At 44.4% G+C, this 20,234-nt stretch overlaps 1 protein-coding gene across 2 annotated transcripts in view; it reads left to right on the top strand.

The window, feature by feature from the left end:
- doc2d (double C2-like domains, delta) overlaps positions 1 to 20,234 on the top strand; it is a 52,499-nt gene that overhangs the window by 18,670 nt on the left and 13,595 nt on the right. For both annotated transcript variants that reach the window (XM_036954422.1, XM_036954423.1), the window contains exons 5-8: positions 6,727 to 6,836; positions 12,125 to 12,251; positions 12,401 to 12,457; positions 14,343 to 14,467. In XM_036954422.1, coding sequence (XP_036810317.1) covers positions 6,727 to 6,836; positions 12,125 to 12,251; positions 12,401 to 12,457; positions 14,343 to 14,467 — 419 coding nt within the window. The remainder of the gene's footprint in view (positions 1 to 6,726; positions 6,837 to 12,124; positions 12,252 to 12,400; positions 12,458 to 14,342; positions 14,468 to 20,234) is intronic.

The following is a 20,234-nucleotide window of genomic DNA, read 5'->3' as shown; positions in this document are numbered from 1 at the left end:
GTCTTAGCTAATTTCTTTTGATTTTCCCATGATGTCAAGATGCAAGGTTGGCCTTGAAATACATCCACAGGTACACCTCCAATTGACTCAAATTATATCAATTAGCCTATCAGAAGCTTTTAAAGCCATGACATAATTTTCTGGAATTTTCCAAGCTGTTTAAAGGCAAAATCAACTTAATGTATGTGAACTTCTTACCCACTGGAATTGTGATACCGTGAATTATAAGTGAAATAATCTGTGTCATGCATAAATTATTTGTGTCATGCACAAAGTAGATGTCCTAACCGACTTGCCAAAACTATAGTTTGTTATCATGAAATTTGTGGAGTCATTGATAAATGACTCCAACCTAAGTGTATGTAAACTTCCGTCTTCAACTGTCGTTTTTGAGATGTAGTTTTTGCCACAATAAATTACATTGAAAGAGTAAACTAAATCAAAATCAAATCAAATCAAATTTATTTTATATAGCCCTTCGTACATCAGCTGATATCTCAAAGTGCTGTACAGAAACCCAGCCTAAAACCCCAAACAGCAAGCAATGCAGGTGAAGAAGCACGGTGGCTAGGAAAAACTCCCTAGAAAGGCCAAAACCTAGGAAGAAACCTAGAGAGGAACCAGGCTATGTGGGGTGGCCAGTCCTCTTCTGGCTGTGCCGGGTGGAGATTATAACAAAACATGGTCAAGATGTTCAAATGTTCATAAATGACCAGCATGGTCGAATAATAATAAGGCAGAATAGTTGAAACTGGAGCAGCAGCACAGTCAGGTGGACTGGGGACAGCAAGGAGTCATCATGTCAGGTATTCCTGGGGCATGGTCCTAGGGCTCAGGTCCTCCGAGAGAGAGAAAGAAAGAGAGAATTAGAGAGAGCATATGTGGGATGGCCAGTCCTCTTCTGGCTGTGCCGGGTGGAGATTAGAACAGAACATGGCCAAGATGTTCAAATGTTCATAAATGATCAGCATGGTCGAATAATAATAAGGCAGAACAGTTGAAACTGGAGCAGCAGCACAGCCAGGTGGACTGGGGACAGCAAGGAGTCATCATGTCAGGTAGTCCTGGGGCATGGTCCTAGGGCTCAGGTCCTCCGAGAGAGAGAAAGAGAGAAGGAGAGAATTAGAGAACGCACACTTAGATTCACACAGGACACCGAATAGGACAGGAGAAGTACTCCAGATATAACAAACTGACCCTAGCCCCCCGACACATAAACTACTGCAGCATAAATACTGGAGGCTGAGACAGGAGGGGTCAGGAGACACTGTGGCCCACTCCGAGGACACCCCCGGACAGGGCCAAACAGGAAGGATATAACCCCACCCACTTTGCCAAAGCACAGCCCCCACACCACTAGAGGGATATCTTCAACCACCAACTTACCATCCTGAGCCCACAAAGACCTCCGCCACGGCACAACTTAAGGGGGGGGGGGGGGGGGGCGCCAACCCAGACAGGATGACCACATCAGTGACTCAACCCACTCAGGTGACGCACCTCCTCCAGGGACGGCATGAGAGAGCCCCAGTAAAGCCAGTGACTCAGCCCCTGTAATAGGGTTAGAGGCAGAGAATCCCAGTGGAAAGAGGGGAACCGGCCAGGCAGAGACAGCAAGGGTGGTTCGTTGCTCCAGAGCCTTTCCGTTCACCCTCCCACTCCTGGGCCAGACTACACTCAATCATATGACCCACTGAAGAGATGAGTCTTCAGTAGAGACTTAAAGGTTGAGACCGAGTTTGCGTCTCTGACATGGGTAGGCAGACCGTTCCATAAAAATGGAGCTCTACAGGAGAAAGCCCTGCCTCCAGCTGTTTGCTTAAAAATTCTAGGGACAATTAGGAGGCCTGCGTCTTGTGACCGTAGCGTACGTGTAGGTATGTACGGCAGGACCAAATCAGAGAGATAGATAGGAGCAAGCCCATGTAATGCTTTGTAGGTTAGCAGTAAAACCTTGAAATCAGCCCTTGCTTTGACAGGAAGCCAGTGTAGAGAGGCTAGCACTGGAGTAATATGATCAAATTTTTTGGTTCTAGTCAGGATTCTAGCAGCCGTATTTAGCACTAACTGAAGTTTATTTAGTGCTTTATCCGGGTAGCCGGAAAGTAGAGCATTGCAGTAGTCTAACCTGGAAGTGACAAAAGCATGGATTAATTTTTCTGCATCATTTTTGGACAGAAAGTTCCTGATTTTTGCAATGTTACGTAGATGGAAAAAAGCTGTCCTTGAAATGGTCTTGATATGTTCTTCAAAAGAGAGATCAGGGTCCAGAGTAACGCCGAGGTCCTTCACAGTTTTATTTGAGACGACTGTACAACCATTAAGATTAATTGTCAGATTCAACAGAAGATCTCTTTGTTTCTTGGGACCTAGAACAAGCATCTCTGTTTTGTCCGAGTTTAAAAGTAGAAAGTTTGCAGCCATCCACTTCCTTATGTCTGAAACACATTCTTCTAGCAAGGGCAATTTTGGGGCTTCACCATGTTTAATTGAAATGTACAGCTGTGTGTCATCTGCATAGCAGTGAAAGTTAACATTATGTTTTCGAATAACATCCCCAAGAGGTAAAATATATAGTGAAAACAATAGTGGTCCTAAAACGGAACCTTGAGGAACACCGAAATTTACAGTTGATTTGTCAGAGGACAGACCATTCACAGAGACAAACTGATATCTTTCCGACAGATAAGATCTAAACCAGGCCAGAACTTGTCCGTGTAGACCAATTTGGGTTTCCAATCTCTCCAAAAGAATGTGGTGATCGATGGTATCAAAAGCAGCACTAAGGTCTAGGAGCACGAGGACAGATGCAGAGCCTCGGTCCGATGCCACTATTTTTTTCTGACCAAATTACTAATGTACCACCTCCCTCAAAGTCCCACGCACAGTGATTGACAGGTCTGAAACCCTACCAACTCTGTGACTCACAAACATCCTGCCCCCTCTCCTGACAGTTCCACCCACAGTGATTGATTGACAGGCCAAACTGTTAAAGGTCAATACAAATTGACACATTGGTTTCCTTACCCTAAGTGTCCACAGCAGCTGAGCCATTAAAATACATATTTGAAGAACAAACATAATTGTGGCAATTCCAGTAAAACTGCAAATGGTTTTCATCTCAAGAGAACACAGGTTTAAACCTGCTAATTTTTACTATTTTTCTAGTTAGATCTGTCATTCTCATTGAACGCAAGTCTAAGAAGCAGTACATATGTTCTATGTGCACTATTTCTGTTTCCTGTTCTTAAGTTTCCTTTTTGTGTCTCTTTACAACAGACTGAATTCAAATTACTTTCAGTCATTTTAAATGTAAATTAATGTCTTTCTATTCAATACCACAACTTATTTTACAAACCTGGGAGTTAAAGTTGTTAAAGTTTGGGGCGGCAGGTAGCCTAGTGGTTAGAGTGTTGAGAGTGCAAGATCAAATCCCTGAGCTGACAAGGTACAATTATGTTGTTCTGCCCCTGAACAAGGCAGTTCACCCACTGTTCCTAGGCCATCATTGAACATAAGAATTTGTTCTTAATTAACTGACTTGCCTAGTTAAATAAAGGTAAAAAAAAAACTATTCAATAATTTAGCTGTGTATTTCGGTTGGAATCAAGGCATTAAAATGTACCGGAGGCCACCAAAATAGAGCTTGTTCTGCAAATTTGATTTACCCTAGCCCGGGAACTCTACTTTTTCTATTTGACTGGCTAGTCCAAATATCAAAACTGGGCTTTGGCTTTAGGCCAAATGTTACTAGCTAGCTAATGTAGCATGTTGACATGCTACATTGACTGAAAAGGAGTTGTTTTGGCACTTCGCTGGTTAATGTGACATTTCTCTGTGCTCCACAGCAGTGTTTTGGTCCCATTTTACCGGCTTTGTTGAGATTTTTGGAGTTGTTGTTCTTGGGAATGGTTGGGAGGTTTGGCAGCTGACAATCTTCTCAGGTTGATTGTTGCTGGTGGCCATCTTGGGTTTGGCTCAACATCAAAGTAAGTTGTGATAGCCGCATGGAGACAGAGCCAGACAGGTATTATAAACACTATGTCTGTGGTCGAACCCAAAAAATACAGGTCTGCTTCTGTTAATTCCCCCCCTCCTCATTTTGTTCCACACCGTATTTCTCCATCCTGCCCTCCGTCCCGTCTCTGTCACTATCTCTCTATCTCTATGTGACCCTCTATGACCTTGAAATAGCAACACAGTACCAAGAGAAGGGCGGGAGGTAAAGGGGTGAGAGAAGGAGGGATGAGGGGGGGGCAGCAGCAGGTGGTTGTCATGGAAACTGTGCCGATTGTTACACTGCTCACGTCAACAGGCGAGTGTAGATGGGGGGGGGGGGGGGGGGGGGGGGGTGATATACGTCAGCACATACGTAAGTACCCACAAACCCCCGTTTGGTAAATATCAACCACATGAGTCTACGGCGCCGAGGAGTGGGGAGCACGTGAGCGTGAAACAGAGGATGACAGGCAGGGAGGGACTCACACGCATACACACCTCCTTGCACACACAGGGGCACGAGCACACACACACACACACACTCTCCCTCTCCCCCTTTCTCTCCCCCTTTTTTCTTACTTACACTCACACACACATACACACACATACACACACACACACAGGGAGAGACTCCCACATAGATACACACTCCTTCACACACCAGCTTCCACACATACAGGGGCACAAGCTGATTCCTCCTACTAAAGGACCGCCGGACGCACATGGACAGAAACACCTGACTAAACACACCTCCACAGAAACACACACTTGCTCTCTCTCTCTGATGCACAAAAACATAACAAAAAAATAACACACACCATTACACACTCTCTCCTACCTCACACATCACACAGAGAGAGAGATGAAGAGAGAGAGAGAGAGAGAGAGAGAGAGAGAGGGAGAAAGAAAGAAAGAAAGACACAGAGAGAGAGAGAGAGAGAGAGAGAGAGAGAGAGAGAGAGAGAGGAGGACAGAGACAGAAACCGAGAGAGAAAGTGCGAGAGAGGTGAAAAGATTGAGAGAGAGAGCGAGAGCAGTGAGAGTGGTTCTAGGTATCTTCCCGGCTCAACGTTCTCGTCTGCTCCCTGTCCCAATTGTGGCGCATGGAGAATGAGATTTCTGAGTCACAGTCTTAGCCAGTTGTGTGTGTAAGCTCGGGGAACAGGGGAGAGAGAGGGAAAGGAAGAGAGGGAGAGGGTCCATATAGACGGATGCAGGGAGAGGGAGAGGCTAAGAATGAAATATTTAGGGGAATATGTAACAGCATTGATGACGGGGGGAAGGGGGCAGGGGAGAGAAAGAGAGATGGAGCCAGGCAGGCAATTTTTTTTTTATGACACCATATGCTGTTTTGGCCGGGATGTACCTGGGGGTATCGATGGAAAAGCGGAGATGAGAAAGAGGGTGAAAAAGAGTTAAGGATGAGAGAGAGGGAGAGAGATGAAACGAAGTAGGGAGGAATGGAGGAAGAGAGAGACGGGGAGAGATTTGAGGAAGAAAGTGAGAGATAGAGAAAGGTTTAGAGAGAGAGAAGGATGGAGAGTGAGAGGCAATTAGCTCCGGAGCACCAGAATGCCCCGGGGAGTCGGGATTTAGGCTCGCGCTTGAGCGACTTGGGAGTATACAGTCCTTCGCTCTCTTGGTGTGTTTGTGCACGTCTGTGTGCGTGCGTGTGCATGTGTGTCCGTGTGTGTGTTTGTGTGTGTGTGTGTGTGTGTGTGTGTGTGTGTGTGTGTGTGTGTGTGTGTGTGTGTGTGTGTGTGCACTGGGGGGATTCAAGACCAAGTAAGTGAGGAAGTGTGCCTGGTCTCGGCATCAAAACAAGACACAGCCGTTGTGTAACCAAGAAAATAAATGAAATATGTAAAACAGCAGCACGTCCCGGAGGCAACATATAATGGAAAATAGTAGCTAGAAACGGCCAATGTGATAACCCTGCCTTCTCAATCATTCACGAAGGGGAAGTTAGCGTAGCATTATCGGACGCTAACGCTGGGCCTTTCTTCATTGAGAGGCGTTGATTTTTCATGCTAATTGTGTTAGCGCGGGCTAATTGACAGGTGTGGTGTGTTAGCGTTAGCGCAGTGCTTGTTTGCAGGTCTGGCCGGTAGTGGTGCTAGCGTCAGGCTAGGGGAGACAGACAGACAGGTGACGCGGGGAAGCCTCATGTCCTCCTGTTCTCCTCTATAAAGTAGGTGAGCAGATGTCTACCATTTCCTGGGGGAAGGAGATAAATTACGTTTCCTCTCTCTCTCTCTCTCTCTCTCTCTCTCTCTCTCTCTCTCTCTCTCTCTCACTCTCTCTGTCCTTTGCTGTATCATCTCACTCTATCTATCACTTCCTCTCATCATCCTACCCTCTCTGTGTGTCTCTCTCTTCCTAATTATTTCCCTCATATCTCTCTATCATCTCAACTCCCTCTTACTCCACCCCAATTGCCCTCTCCCGCTCCAACTTATTGCCTCACCTCTCTCTCTCTCTCTCTCTCTCTCTCTCTCTCTCTCTCTCTCTCTCTCTTTCTCTCTCTCTCTCATATCTCTTCCCACCTGTCACTTTCTCAGTCCCCCATTTATTTCCCCTATGCTCCCACACCCACTATTTTCTATACTTTTCATTTCTCTCTCCTCTCTCCCTCTTTCAACCAATCCTTTCTCTCCCCCTTTTTGAACCTCTCTTCTCCATTTCCATCTCTCATCCCTCTCTCCTTCTCACTTTCGTCCCCTGCAGGCGAACAAGCTCCGCACCAAAACACTGAAGAACACTCTGAACCCGGTGTGGAGTGAGACACTGATGTACCACGGCATCACCGCTATCGACATGACCACCAAAACCCTCAGGTACTGAACTACAGAGAACTACAACTCCTATATGTATATTATACTGGCATATTTTATGAAACAACTTGCCTACAGTTCCCAGAGGGCCATCGGGCCAATTAATTATCCAACGGACGAACAAAAAAACTGCCACACACACTGGCCAACTGTTCCATTAGCAGTCGCCGCGGTAACACACTCAGGTGGCTCTCCTCACACTTGGCTCTCCTTCAGAGTCTCAGCCCCCTCATTCCTCAAGTGCTCTTGATACAGAGCGCTGAAGTGATGTAGGTCGAGCGCGGCAACTTTGTGCGCATGTGTTTGTGTTTGTGTGTTTGGCACCGTCATGATAATGCAGCAATGTCAAACCCATGCCTCAGGGATATACACACACACACACACACACACACACACACACACACACACACACACGCACACGCACACGCACACACGCACACACATACAATGCCTTCAGAAGGTATTCACACCCCTCGACTTTTTCCACATTTTGTTGCGTTACAAGGTGGAATTAAAATGGATTTAAATGTCATTTATTTGTTAGCAATCTACACAAAATATTCTGTCAAAGTGGAAGAAAAATTCAAACTCTGTTTAAAAAATATATAAAATAAATACACTATTAAACCTGGATTACATAACTATTCAACCCCCTGAGTCAATACATGTTACAATCACCTTTGGCAGTGTTTAAAGCAGTGAGTCTCTCTGGGTAAGCCTCTAAGAGCTTTGCCAACATGGATTGAACAATGTTTGCACATTAGTCTTTAAGGAATTCTTCAAGCACTGTCAAGATGGTTGTTGATCCTTGCTAGACAGCCATTTTCAAGTCTTGCAGTCAAAACTGTAACTTGGCCACTCAGGAACATTCAATGTCATCTTGGTAAGCAACTCCAGTGTATATTTGGCCTTGTGCTTTAGGTTTGCTGAAAGGTGCATTTGTCACCCAGTGTCTGGTGGAAAGAAGACTGAACCAGGGTTTCGTCTAGGATTTGGCCTGTGCTTAGCTCCATTCCATTTATTTTTATCCCAAAAAAGTCCCCAGTCCTTGCCAATGACCTGCATACCCATAACATGATGCAGCCACCACCATGCTTGAAAATATGAAGAGAGGTACTCAGTGATGTATTGCGTTGGAATTTCCCCAAACTTAACTCCGTATTCAGGACATAAAGTACATTTCTTTGCCATATTTTTTGCAGTTTTACTTGAGTGCCTTGTTGCAAACAAGATGCATGTTTTGGAATATGTTTTATTCTGTACAGGCTTCCTTCTTTTCACTATGTAATTTAGGTTAGTATTGTGCAGTAACTAGAATGTTGTTGATCCATCCTCAGGTTTCTCTGTTTGCGGCCATGGTCTCATGTTGAAATCCTTGGGTTGTTTCCTTCCTTTCCGGCAACTGAGTTAGGAAGGACGCCTGTATCTTTGTAGTGACTGGGAGTATTGATACACCACCCAAAGTGTAATTAATAACTTCACCATGCTCAAAGGTATATTCAGCGTCTGCTTTAAAAATTTTGACCCATCTACCCAATAGGTGCCCTTCTTTGCGAGGCACAAAAACCTCCCTGGTCTTTGTGGTTGAATCTGTGTTTGAATTTCACTGCTTTACTGAGGGACCTTACAGATAATTGAATGTGTGGAGTACAGAAAGGTAATTCAAAAATCATTTTAAACACTCTTATTGCACACCTAGTGAGTCCATGCAACTTATTATGTGATTTGTTCAGCAAATTTGTACTTCTGAACTTATTTAGGCTTGCCATAACAAAGTGGTTGATCACTTATTGACTCAAAACATTTCAGCTTTTCATTTTGAATTCATTTGTAAAAATATCTAAAAACATAATTCCATTTTGACATTACGGGATATTGTGTGTAGGCCAGTGACGCACAATTTCTATTTAATTCATTTTAACACAGCAAATTGTAGAAAAAGTCAAGGGATGTGAATACTTTCTGATTGCACTGTACACACACTTCTCACCCCTTATTCTAATGCATCCGGTCTGCAGTGTGTGCTGGACAGATACCCTCTGGCATGCAGTCAAGGGCAGACACTGGGCAGAGAAGCCATGTAGCACCCCCTCCCCACAGACACAAACACACACCAAGCCCCCCTCCAAACACACACACACACACACACACACACACTCACACTCACACTCACACTCACACACTCACACTCACACTCACACACACACACACACTCCATCTCTTTGTAGATAAGGATTCAGGAAAGACCCTGAATGACCGGGGAACCCACCTGACCTCCAGCCAAGGATACCGCTTCCAGACACAGGCCAGCACAGAAGCTAGGGAGAGTCAGAAAAGGGAGGACAGAACAGAAGAGGGAGAGGGAGGGGTGCCAAGAAAGAGAGGATAAAATGTGGAGAAGAGGGGGATGCCAAGAATGAGGGAAGAGAGAGAGAGGGATGCCAAGAAAGAGGGTATAGATGAGGATAGACAGGGGGAAGGAAAGAGAGGAGAGGAGAGAAGAGAGAATTGGGGTTCCTAGAAAGAAGGGATAGAGGTGGAGAAAGAGAGGGAAACGGTGGAGAGAAAGAGGCACAGTGCTTGGGAGAGGGGGAACATGTTCAGACGAGTAGGAGAGAGAGTTATATAGAAATATATAGGCAGTGGGGGAGTGGATGCAGGGAAAACCATGAAAGAGAGAAAAAGGTGAGGGGAGAGAGTGATAGATGAAAAGAGAAAGTAATCACTGGGAATTTTGAATTAGCATAGCATAGGCAGTGGATGTGAATAGGGAATTGTAGCGTAGCATAGAGTGGATGGGGATAGGGGATTATAGCGTAGCATAGAGTGGATGGGGATAGGGAATTGTAGCGTAGTATAGAGTGGATGGGGATAGGGAATTGTAGCGTAGCATAGAGTGGATGGGGATAGGGATAGGGAATTGTAGCGTAGCATAGAGTGGATGGGGATAGGGAATTGTAGCGTAGCATAGGGACTGATAATGGTAATATGCATTTAGCATCCAGCAAGGACTTTTATTGTGTGTTATAACTTCAGGCGCAAGGCAATAGCTGTAACCTAAATTGTTCAAAAGTTCTGCTCCTATACTTGTTAGTAATCTACAGGGTTGGGTCTTGGCAATGGTGCTGTAAATGTCATCCTCTTATGTCATATTTCTCTGCTTCAAACAATAAATGTATGCCAAAGGGGAGATAATCACGATAAAAAAAACTTTTGCATTCTCCTAACTAATGGTTAAGGTTAGGATTGGGCCAGGGGAAGTTTATCCTAGATCTGTACCCAGGGGAAACTTGACCCCGCGGCATCCTACGGTCAGTCAATGGAGAGCTCCACAGCGGTGTAGAAAAGGTTCTGTTGGCTCGGTGTGACAAGACCACGGCCTCCTGGTTCAGCACCTTGTCATAGCCCAGGCAAGACCGACAGAGTGCCAGTCTGATGGCAGAACTACATTGTTCCCACCTCTCTATCTCTCGACAGTAGAACCTCAAAGACACAAACCTCAGAGGACCAACCAGTCAACTGAACAGGCAAGATTAAACCCCTCCAGTACACATATTAAATGAGGAAGAAAAAAACGTCTGTCTGCTACAGACAAACATTAAAATAAAATGTGTAATGTCTGGCTAAATTTATTAGAGAACACAATAAATCCTTTTCTGTAATGGTTTGATGCACTGTGAATTTCTGACGTTTCGGTTCAGACCTCCATCCAACATGTTCCCATCACTGAGGTCCTACTGTGTCTCTCTACACTGAGTATACAAAACAATGATATCTCCATGCCTTAGACTGACCAGGTGAATCCAGGTGAAAGCTATGATCCCATATTGATGTCACTTGTTAAATCCACTTCACTTTGTGTAGATGAAGGGGAGGAGACAGGTTAAATAATTATTTTTAAGCCCCGAGACAATTGAGACATGGATTATGTGTGTGTGTGTGTGTGTTATTCAGTGGGTGAATGGGCAAGACAAAATATTTAAGCGCCGTTGAACGGGGTATGGTAGTAGGTGCCAGACTCGCCGGTCTGTGTCAATAACTACAACGCTGCTGGGTTTTTCACACTCAACAGTTTCCTGTGTGTATCAAGAATGGTCCACCACCCAAAAGGACATCCAGACAACTTGACACAACCCGGGGGGAAGCATTGGAGTCAACATGTGGAAACGCTTTCGACACCTTGTAGAGTCCACGCCCCCGACGAAATGAGGTTGTTCTGAGGGCAAAACAAACATCTCACCATCATTTAATATAGAATGACACATAAAATGGCGACTGATCCCGTTATATAAGAATTGGTCAAATGCATGTTACTGCGACCCTGAGGTATGTCTCACACTGATAAAGATGCAAAGAACACGGTTTGGGTGAAATTGTGGGAGTATGAGAGAGAGAGAGAGAGAGAGCGAGAGAGAGAGAGAGAGAGAGAGAGAGAGAGCGAGAGAGAGAGAGAGAGAGCGAGAGAGAGAGAGAGAGAGCACCCGGGCTACAGCCCAGAGGGATATGCAGCAAGGTGAGAGAACATCTGAGAGCAGGAGGGTAGAGTAGCAGTTGAAGGAGTAAACACGACTAGCATACCGCAGTTGTCATAAAGACGTGAGACAAACCTTAGGCCATTCTCAGTTCTTGAAACGTCTCAAGTGCACTACAGACAAAGCGGACAGACAGACTTTCAGACAGGCAGGCAGACAGACATGTACAGCACAGAGTGTAGCTACAGTTAACTGGCAAAATTAAGGAAACACCAACATATGGTGTCTTAATAGGGCGTTTGGAACAGCTTCAATGCAAAGCTTCAATGCACATTGTCGTAGATTCTATAAGTGTCTGGTGGTGGAAAATGTTGTCTCAGGTGACGCTCCAGAATCTCCCATAAGTGTTGGGTTGAGATCTGGTCACATGATCATGGCATATGGTTTATATCATTTTCATGCTCATCAAACCATTCAACGGCCAGTCCTGCCCTGTGGATGGGGCATTGTCATCCTATGGGGGCATAGCCATCGTAGCCTAAGCATGCTGAGATGTTAATTGCTTAATTAACTCAGGAACCACACCTGCTTTTAATATACTTTGTATCCCTCATTTCCTCAAGTGTTTCCATTATTCTGGCAGTTACCTGTAGATCAGTGGGGCTTCTATTTCCAGCTTGGAGAAGCCCAGAGTTTACCGATAGACACGGATCCAAATGAGCGTAATGCTCACTGCTAGCTCTTGAGAGGACATGTATCTTTCTCACTTTCTGCATGTGCATGTGGCCTGCCTGTCTGTGTGTATCTGTGTGTGTGTAGGCTGTGTGTGTGCGACATGGACAGGCTCGGTCGTAACGAGTTTATCGGAGAGGTCCGGGTCGCCTTGAAGAAACTGAGCAAGGGCGAGAGCAAAAGATTCAAAATGGGTCTGGAGAGAATCACACAGGTATGTAGTGGATGTGTGTGTTTGTGTGCGCGCGTGTGAGTATATGTGTGTGAGTGTGTGTGTGTGCGTGTGTGTGTGCGTCAGTTCGCCAATGCGCTCTAATGATTTACAAACTGTGTATTGAAATCAACCTCCCTTCTCCCACTCAGAACAAAGACATCAATAAAGAAACTGTGGAGCAAGGAACACCTGTGGCTGAGGAAGAGGTACGAAGATTACCATAATTGTCATACATGTTGTCGACTCTGTCAATCACCACATCCTCATCGTCAGACTCGATAGCCTTGGTTTCTCAAATGATTGCCTCGCCTGGTTCACCAACTACTTCTCTGATAGAGTTCAGTGTGTCAAATCGGAGGGCCTGTTGTACATGCCTCTGGCAGTCTCTATGGGGGTGCCACAGGGTTCAATTCTTGGACCGACTCTCTTCTCTGTATACATCAATGATGTCACTCTTGCTGCTGGTGAGTCTCTGATCCACCTCTACGCAGACGACACCATTCTGTATACTTCTTGCCCTTCTTTGGACACTGTGTTAACAACCCTCCAGACGAGCTTCAATGCCATACAACTCTCCTTCCGTGGCCTCCGATTGCTCTTAAATACAAGTAAAACTAAATGCATGCTCTTCAACCGATCACTGCCTGCACCTGCCCGCCCGTCCAACATCACTACTCTGGACGGTTCTGACTTAGAATATGTGGACAACTACAAATACCTAGGTGTCTGGTTAGACTGTAAACTCTCCTTCCAGACTCATATTAAACATATCCAATCCAAAGTTAAATCTAGAATTGGCTTCCTATTTCGCAACAAAGCATCCTTCACTCATGCTGCCAAACATACCCTTGTAAAACTGACCATCCTACCGATCCTCGACTTCGGCAATGTCATTTACAAAATAGCCTCCAACACTCAATAAATTGGATGCAGTCTATCACAGAGCCATCCGTTTTGTCACCAAAGCCCCATATACTACCCACCACTGTGACCTGTATGCTCTCGTTGGCTGGCCCTCGCTTCATACTCGTCGTTAAATCCACTGGCTCCAGGTCATCTGCTAGGTAAAGTCCCCCCTTATCTCAGCTCGCTAGTCACCATAGCAGCACTCACCTGCAGCACGCGCTCCAGCAGGTATATCTCTCTGGTCACCACCAAAACCAATTCTTCCTTTGGCCGCCTCTCCTTCCAGTTCTCTGCTGCCAATTACTGGAACGAACTACAAAAATCTCTGAAACTGGAAACAGTTATCTCACTCACTAGCTTTAAGCACCAGCTGTCAGAGCAGCTCACAGATTACTGCACCTGTACATAGCCCATCTATAATTTAGCCCAAACAACTACCTCTCCCCCTACTGTATTTATTTATTTATTTTGCTCCTTTGCACCCCATTATTTCTATCTCTACTTTGCACATTCTTCCACTGCAAATCTACCATTCCAGTGTTTTACTTACTATATTGTATTTACTTCGCCACCATGGCCTTTTTTTGCCTTTACCTCCCTTATCTCACCTCATTTGCTCACATTGTATATAGACTTATTTTTCTACTGTATTATTGACTGTATGTTTGTTTTACTCCATGTGTAACTCTGTGTTGTTGTTTGTGTCAAACTGCTTTGCTTTATCTTGGCCAGGTCGCAATTGTAAATGAGAACTTGTTCTCAACTTGCCTACCTGGTTAATAAATAAAGGTGAAATAAAAATGTTTAAAAAAAAAATAGTAGAGATTGTCATATAGATATAGTAGTGGCCGTAGCAGGAGTACTAACATTAGTTGTGCTACTACTAGTACTGTAGTAGTAGTAATAACAGTGGTGCCACGATTACAACAGTAGTACTAATCCCAGGGTTATTGACAGTCCTGTCATTGATTTCCCAACATGCAATTCAATTAATATTATTATTTTCATTCATTTTATAACTTTAATTACCCTATTGTATGTTTTTAATTGCCTGTTTTACATGTGTTGGTTTTAATCTGACATTAAATCTGACATTTAATTGGCATACATTAAGGGCACTATGAATAAAGTTGATTTTTAGATTTGTAGTGGTGTCATGGCTAATTGTGTCACCCCTTCCCCCAGCGTGGTCGTATCCTGGTGTCGCTCTGCTACAGCCCAGAAAAGAGCTGTTTACTGGTTGGCATCGTACGCTGTGCCCACCTCGCCGCTATGGACTCCAATGGGTACTCTGACCCCTTCGTCAAGATGTAAGTCTTGACACACACACACACACACACACACACACACACACACACACACACATACACACACACAAAGGACGGAATGATGATGTGATGATGGATGGAACGAATGGAGGAAAGTTTGTTGTTGTTGTCCCTTGTCGTTTCACATTACTTGTTGTTATACATTAGTAGGTCTTGTGGTGTCCTGTTGCTAGATGCCAGTCAGCAGTCATCCCAGTTGTGCCGGCTGGATCATATAGGTCAGCAGCAAAGGCTCTCTAGCATTACTGCAAAAATGGAAGAGGCAAGTGGAAGGGGGAGAAAGTACAGAACTTGTCTGTCGGCCCTGAATTAAAGACCAAAATTGGTTAAAGAAAATTGTGCTGAACAAAAAAAGTATACCAGTGTCATATAAGGACAGCTGTGCCATATAGATTGCAACATAGTTGGGAAGAGATTTTTGCTTTAGCGTTTCCATAGAACAACGACAGATTCAAAACGTAGAGTTTTTTCCATTTAAATGACTCTACAAAGTTCTTGCAACCAATAGGATGTTGTATACAGTACATATATTGTTATACAGTATGTCACATTGACAGACTCTACCACAACCTTAGTGCATGAGTCATGACACATTGAAACTTTATTTACGCTCTATACAAATTGACAGGGGAGACTGACTGGCATAGATGAATACAAGCAACATAAATAAATAATCAACTGCTCGTACTCTCTAGAGTCGACACTGTCACTAGTCAATGTTTCCCAATCTGTTCACACTTACCCCCTCGACTGCATATTTTCTCTTCCAGTTTGGGAAAATAGCACCCCTGATTCAACTAATCAGCTACTCGTCAAGCCTTTGATTGGTTGAATCGGGTGTGCAGGATGTGCTGGTTCTGGGCTGCAGCTAAAGAATTGTGCAGTCGTGAAAGGTTTCCCAGGAGCACATTGGGAATCACTGTGGTGGCATTATGTAAGCTAGCGGGTTCATTGTTATTCATATGACAACCTGTACTGTACATATACTGTCGGCATCATGTCTTGACGGAGCATTCAGGCTGAGCCAGAGTCCCAAATGGCACCATATTTCCTGTGGGCCATGGTCAAAAGGTAGTGCACTAGGGGAAATAGGATGCCATTTGGGACGACACTCTCGGCGTAAATGGCTAATCGTTATTCATGCACTTCGCACCTGAATATGAAAATCCCCGACAGTCATTCGATTCGGGTTCTACGCCTACATGGTTTCATCAACTAAACAACAAAGTCCTTTTTGCTGTTTGCTTGTAGTGTTGATTTTGATGAGGCATCATCTGCAACTTTCGATTGAAACAGAGCGGTATATCTACATAAGATTTTTACAAAGTGTCTTTGCTGCGAGTTGAGAGCCAATGAAATCCGATCCCCTCCCGGTCGCAAAGGTTGTGCCGGTCTTCCCCTTCCTTTGAGGAAAGATTTCAAATTGGTGTTTTAAAAAAAGAGTAACGTTAAAATATCTATCATGTTACACATTTAATCATGTCAGAACGCGTTGAAAACTTCACCCATAGTAAAACCTTTTGTAGGATTTAATACAAATGTTTTATTGATAGGAGCGGGGGAAACACCAAAACACAGCAAAGACGTCATTCACGATAAGTAATCAAATAAAGACAGCACTTCTAAAAGCCTACTTTCACACCATAGCCTGCTGAATTTGCAAGATCAATTTTCTTTCATTTAGATTTTGGCACAAATGTAAATGTGGCACTGACTCGCCCGTGGATTGATGTTTCAGCGTTGTCTCAATGAAGAGTTTGGCGCCCGACTATCCACGTGCAGTTAGCAGCTGGCTAGCTTCAGTTAGCTGAGGAGATCTAGCTTGCTTCGTAGTATTACCCCTCTGATTCATAGCGTTGGGCTCTGTGTTCACTTGTTTGTAAACTGTGGTGAGGAAGGGTGGGACTTGAATGGAAAGACTATACATGCAAGTGTGTAAATCAAAGACGAGATTGGACAACGGTACAAATAATAAGAAATGTATAATCAATCAAATGTATTTATAAAGACCTTTTTACATCAGCCGTCACAAAGTGCTGTACAGAAACCCAACCTATAACCCCAAACCGCAAGCAATGCAGATGTTGAAGCACGGTGGCTAGGAAAAACTCCCTAGAAAGTCAGAAACCTAGAGAGGAAACCAGGCTCAGAGGGGTGGGCAGTCCTCTTCTGGCTGTGCCGGGTTAGAGATTATAACAGTAGATGGCCAAGATGTTCAAACGTTCATAGATGATCAGCAGGGTCAAATAATAATAACAATCACAGTGGTTGTAGAGGGTGCAACAGGTCAGCACCTCAGGAGTAAATGTCAGTTGACAGAGAGAGAGATTTGCATGCATTGGAGTGATATAGATATGTTTAATGCATCACCAACCCATATGAGAGAGTGAGCTTCTGGCATCATATTGAATCATACACAATACCTGTGACTGTGCAGTATCTCGGAAGTCAGTGGGCTTAAGGACGGAGAGAAGATGTTAGTCGAGAGGAAGATGGGTTTATAAATGACGACGTATATCCTCATTCTCCTCGACGACTCCCTCCTCTGCACTCCCCCCCCCCCCCCCCCCACGTTCCTATTAGGAAAATATGGAAAATATGTAGGAGGTAGGAACTCCGTCTAAAGACCAAGAGATGGAGAGGAGAGGTTAGTCAACAGGGGCAAAAAGAGGTCTATCACCAACCACATATACTCTCATTCTCATTCGTGACTCCCCGAAACTCGTGCTACTCCTCCAACCTCCCCATTGAGATGATTGAGCTGTGAAGCGAAGACTAGAATCAGACAAAGGAACGAAGCAGTAAGCAGACCCGTGGGGGACAAATAGAGCTGTTTTTTTTCTTTCTTCTTTTTTTTCCCCTTTTCCTCGTTTTTCTCCACTTTTTGCTGTTCATTGATTGGTTCCTGTTCTTCAGAGCCAGAGCTGGGTGTCTTATCTGCATCTATTTTGATGTACGGCAGCGATAGAGTCCTGGAGCCAAGAGATTGTCTCTGTTTTTCTCTCATTTTAATCTCTTTAAAAAAATATATTTGACATGCAGTATCTGTTGTTTAGTATGTCAGAGCTGCGTTCAAGGAGCTCTCTTATTTTACCGTCACAAATCTTATTTTAAGCACAGAGTTTCTCATATTTTGCTGTGTTTGATGTGCAGTTCAGTATCTGAGTTATGTTCAAGGCACTCTCTTATTTTACAGTCACAAATCCAATTATTTGTCTACGACATCCACTCCATGTGATTAAGTAGGCTTCTGTCTGAGTTGCGTTCAAGTCTCTTTTCTCTTAGCTTCTCATCTTCCCTGTCTCTGAGATTCCTCGCCTGTTATTCAGGAGCGAGGCCTATATCTGAGCTGCGTTCGACCCTCTCGCTCTCTCGTCTTGCACAGTCTCAACTCTCTTAGAATTTTTTTGTCGGCATACACTGCCTGTTATATAGTAGCCTGTGTCTGAGCTGCGTTCGAGACACTGTCTCTTCTCTCACAGTCTCAAATCTCTTTGAAATTCACCAGCTGCTTTTTAGTTAGTAGCCTTGTTATGTCTGAGCTGCGTTCGGAGACACCATCTCTCTTCTCGTTGTTCTGTGTGTTTTGTTTGAAGTGTGTTCAGTCAAGCTGGTCGGTAGAATCAGAAGCAGCGGAGTGTTGCAACTGCGGCTGCTGTTGTATCGCCTCAGAGCGAGGAGTCCTGTTAATCCTATTTTGACGAGTTCTGTCGTGCCTGCCTGTGTTCTTTTGTTGTTCCTCAAAGGGAGCAACTATTTGCCTGTACTGCTTGTGACGGCGGTTCAAAGACATACTCTGTAAGTCTGTAGGGAAAGACAGTGCTCAAAAGTGAGTGGAGGTGCAGCTGAAATGTAAGGTTTTACATGAGTGGGAAAAGGCGCAGCTCTCTGTTTATTTCGGTTAAAAAAGCATTGACGTTTCATCATCATAAGAATGGTGAGTCATCATTTCCCCCTCATGGCGGTCTGTATAACTTTTACAATTATAAGTCCACACTTGCTTGCAAACTGTGACCCTGACTCCTTGGCTGTGTTTGAGAGTATCATTCTAGATCTACTGACTGATCTGCAAATGACAGTTATTGTAGTTATTTAGGAGGCAAGGGTGATTTGTCGATCAGTCAGTCTGCTCGGTGAGTCAGTGATCAGCGACGGAGCAGAATTGATGCTCTGAAACACAGCCAAGATGTGCAGCCCAATTGGCATCCTATTCCCTTAACAGTGCACTACATTTCACCAGGGCCCACATGGCTCGGGGCAAAGTAGTGTTTTAGGGAATAGAGTGCTATTTGGGATGCGGCCTGTGTGATTCTTACCTGTCAGACTTATTCTCAACTGTCTGTAGGAGAGTGACTGCAGTGCGTGTGGATGCCACTATATCTCTCTCTCACTCTGTCTCAGTGTGTGTGTGTCGCTGAACCTACTTTTAAAGCAGCTAAAATCCGCTATGCCCCTGGCTTCCCAGAATGCATTGCTTCGTACACACCTGCACGGCAGTAGTTGGCTGCTGGTCAGGGACTTAGCGTGTGTGTATGTACACGTGCATGTGTGTGGGTGTGGGTGCATCTTTGTCTGTGCGCGTGCATATGTGCATGTGATATCAGCACGTATAGATATAGCCCACAGTACACTAAGCTGGAAGTTGATTTGTGTGCTGTCTGCAGTTTCACACACCTGCAGAAAACGTGTTAAGAGATTAAGTAGGGTTCAATATTTGGGCTCACATGAATTTACACATTGGCCGCATCCCAAATGGCACTCTATTCCCTGTCTAGTGAACTACTTTTGACCAGGGCCCATAGGGTAAACTTTACAGAGGACAGGGTGCCATTTGGGACACGGCATAACTTATGGCTGCTAGTCTCCAACTCTGGTCCTGGAAAGCTATTGGGTGTGCAAGCTTTTGCTCCAACCCAGCACTAACACCTCTAACATGAGGAAAGAGAACAACAAGAGACAGAGCATGATCAAAATGATCAACGCATGACACTATTTCAGAGCCATTTTTAGAGAGGGGGGGAGACAAAAAATATAGACAGTGGGGCAAAAAGGTATTTAGTCAGCCACCAATTGTGCAAGTTCTCTCACTTAAAAAGATGAGAGAGGCCTGTAATTTTCATCATAGGTACACTTCAACTATGACAGACAAAATGAGAAAAATAATTCCAGAAAATCACATCGTAGGATTTTTAATGAATTTATTTGCAAATTATGGTGGAAAATAAGTATTTGGTCACCTACAAACAAGCAAGATTTCTGTCTCTCACAGACCTGTAACTTCTTTTTTAAGAGACTAAATACTTTTTTGCCCCACTGTATATGCTAATCATCGATGAGCGAGTCAAAAGCTGGAGCCAAGAGCAAGACAAATGGGTTCCCAGAGTCCCTGAGTCAGACTCTTAATAACCTTCTCATTACAAATGTCCAGGGGCTTTCAACCAAAGCCGCCCCCCCAAAAAAAGACGGGGCAGAGCTGTGTGAATGTCAGCTTCAAACAATCAACGTTGACTCCAAAACACATTCCTTACCCCGGCATACTTCAACTGTTGACTATCCGGGAGAATTAAGAAAAAGGAGCACTCCGAAGGAGTAAATCCGATCGATTCATTGGTGGGAGAAACGATCCCCTTTCGGCACGAATCGCCTTTGTCGGAGCCTTAAGTAGGAAGAATGTGGTAGGCACCTACATACCCTTGCAGGGGAGGGTCCCACTCATGTCAATCAAGCATGTCAGTAATGTCAATACTGT

The sequence above is a fragment of the Oncorhynchus mykiss genome, chromosome 19, assembly GCF_013265735.2.
Source record: "Oncorhynchus mykiss isolate Arlee chromosome 19, USDA_OmykA_1.1, whole genome shotgun sequence".
In the NCBI taxonomy this organism is placed as follows: Eukaryota; Metazoa; Chordata; class Actinopteri; order Salmoniformes; family Salmonidae; genus Oncorhynchus; species Oncorhynchus mykiss.
Note: the sequence above shows the minus strand (reverse complement) of the source record. Positions and strands in the feature narration are given on the sequence as shown.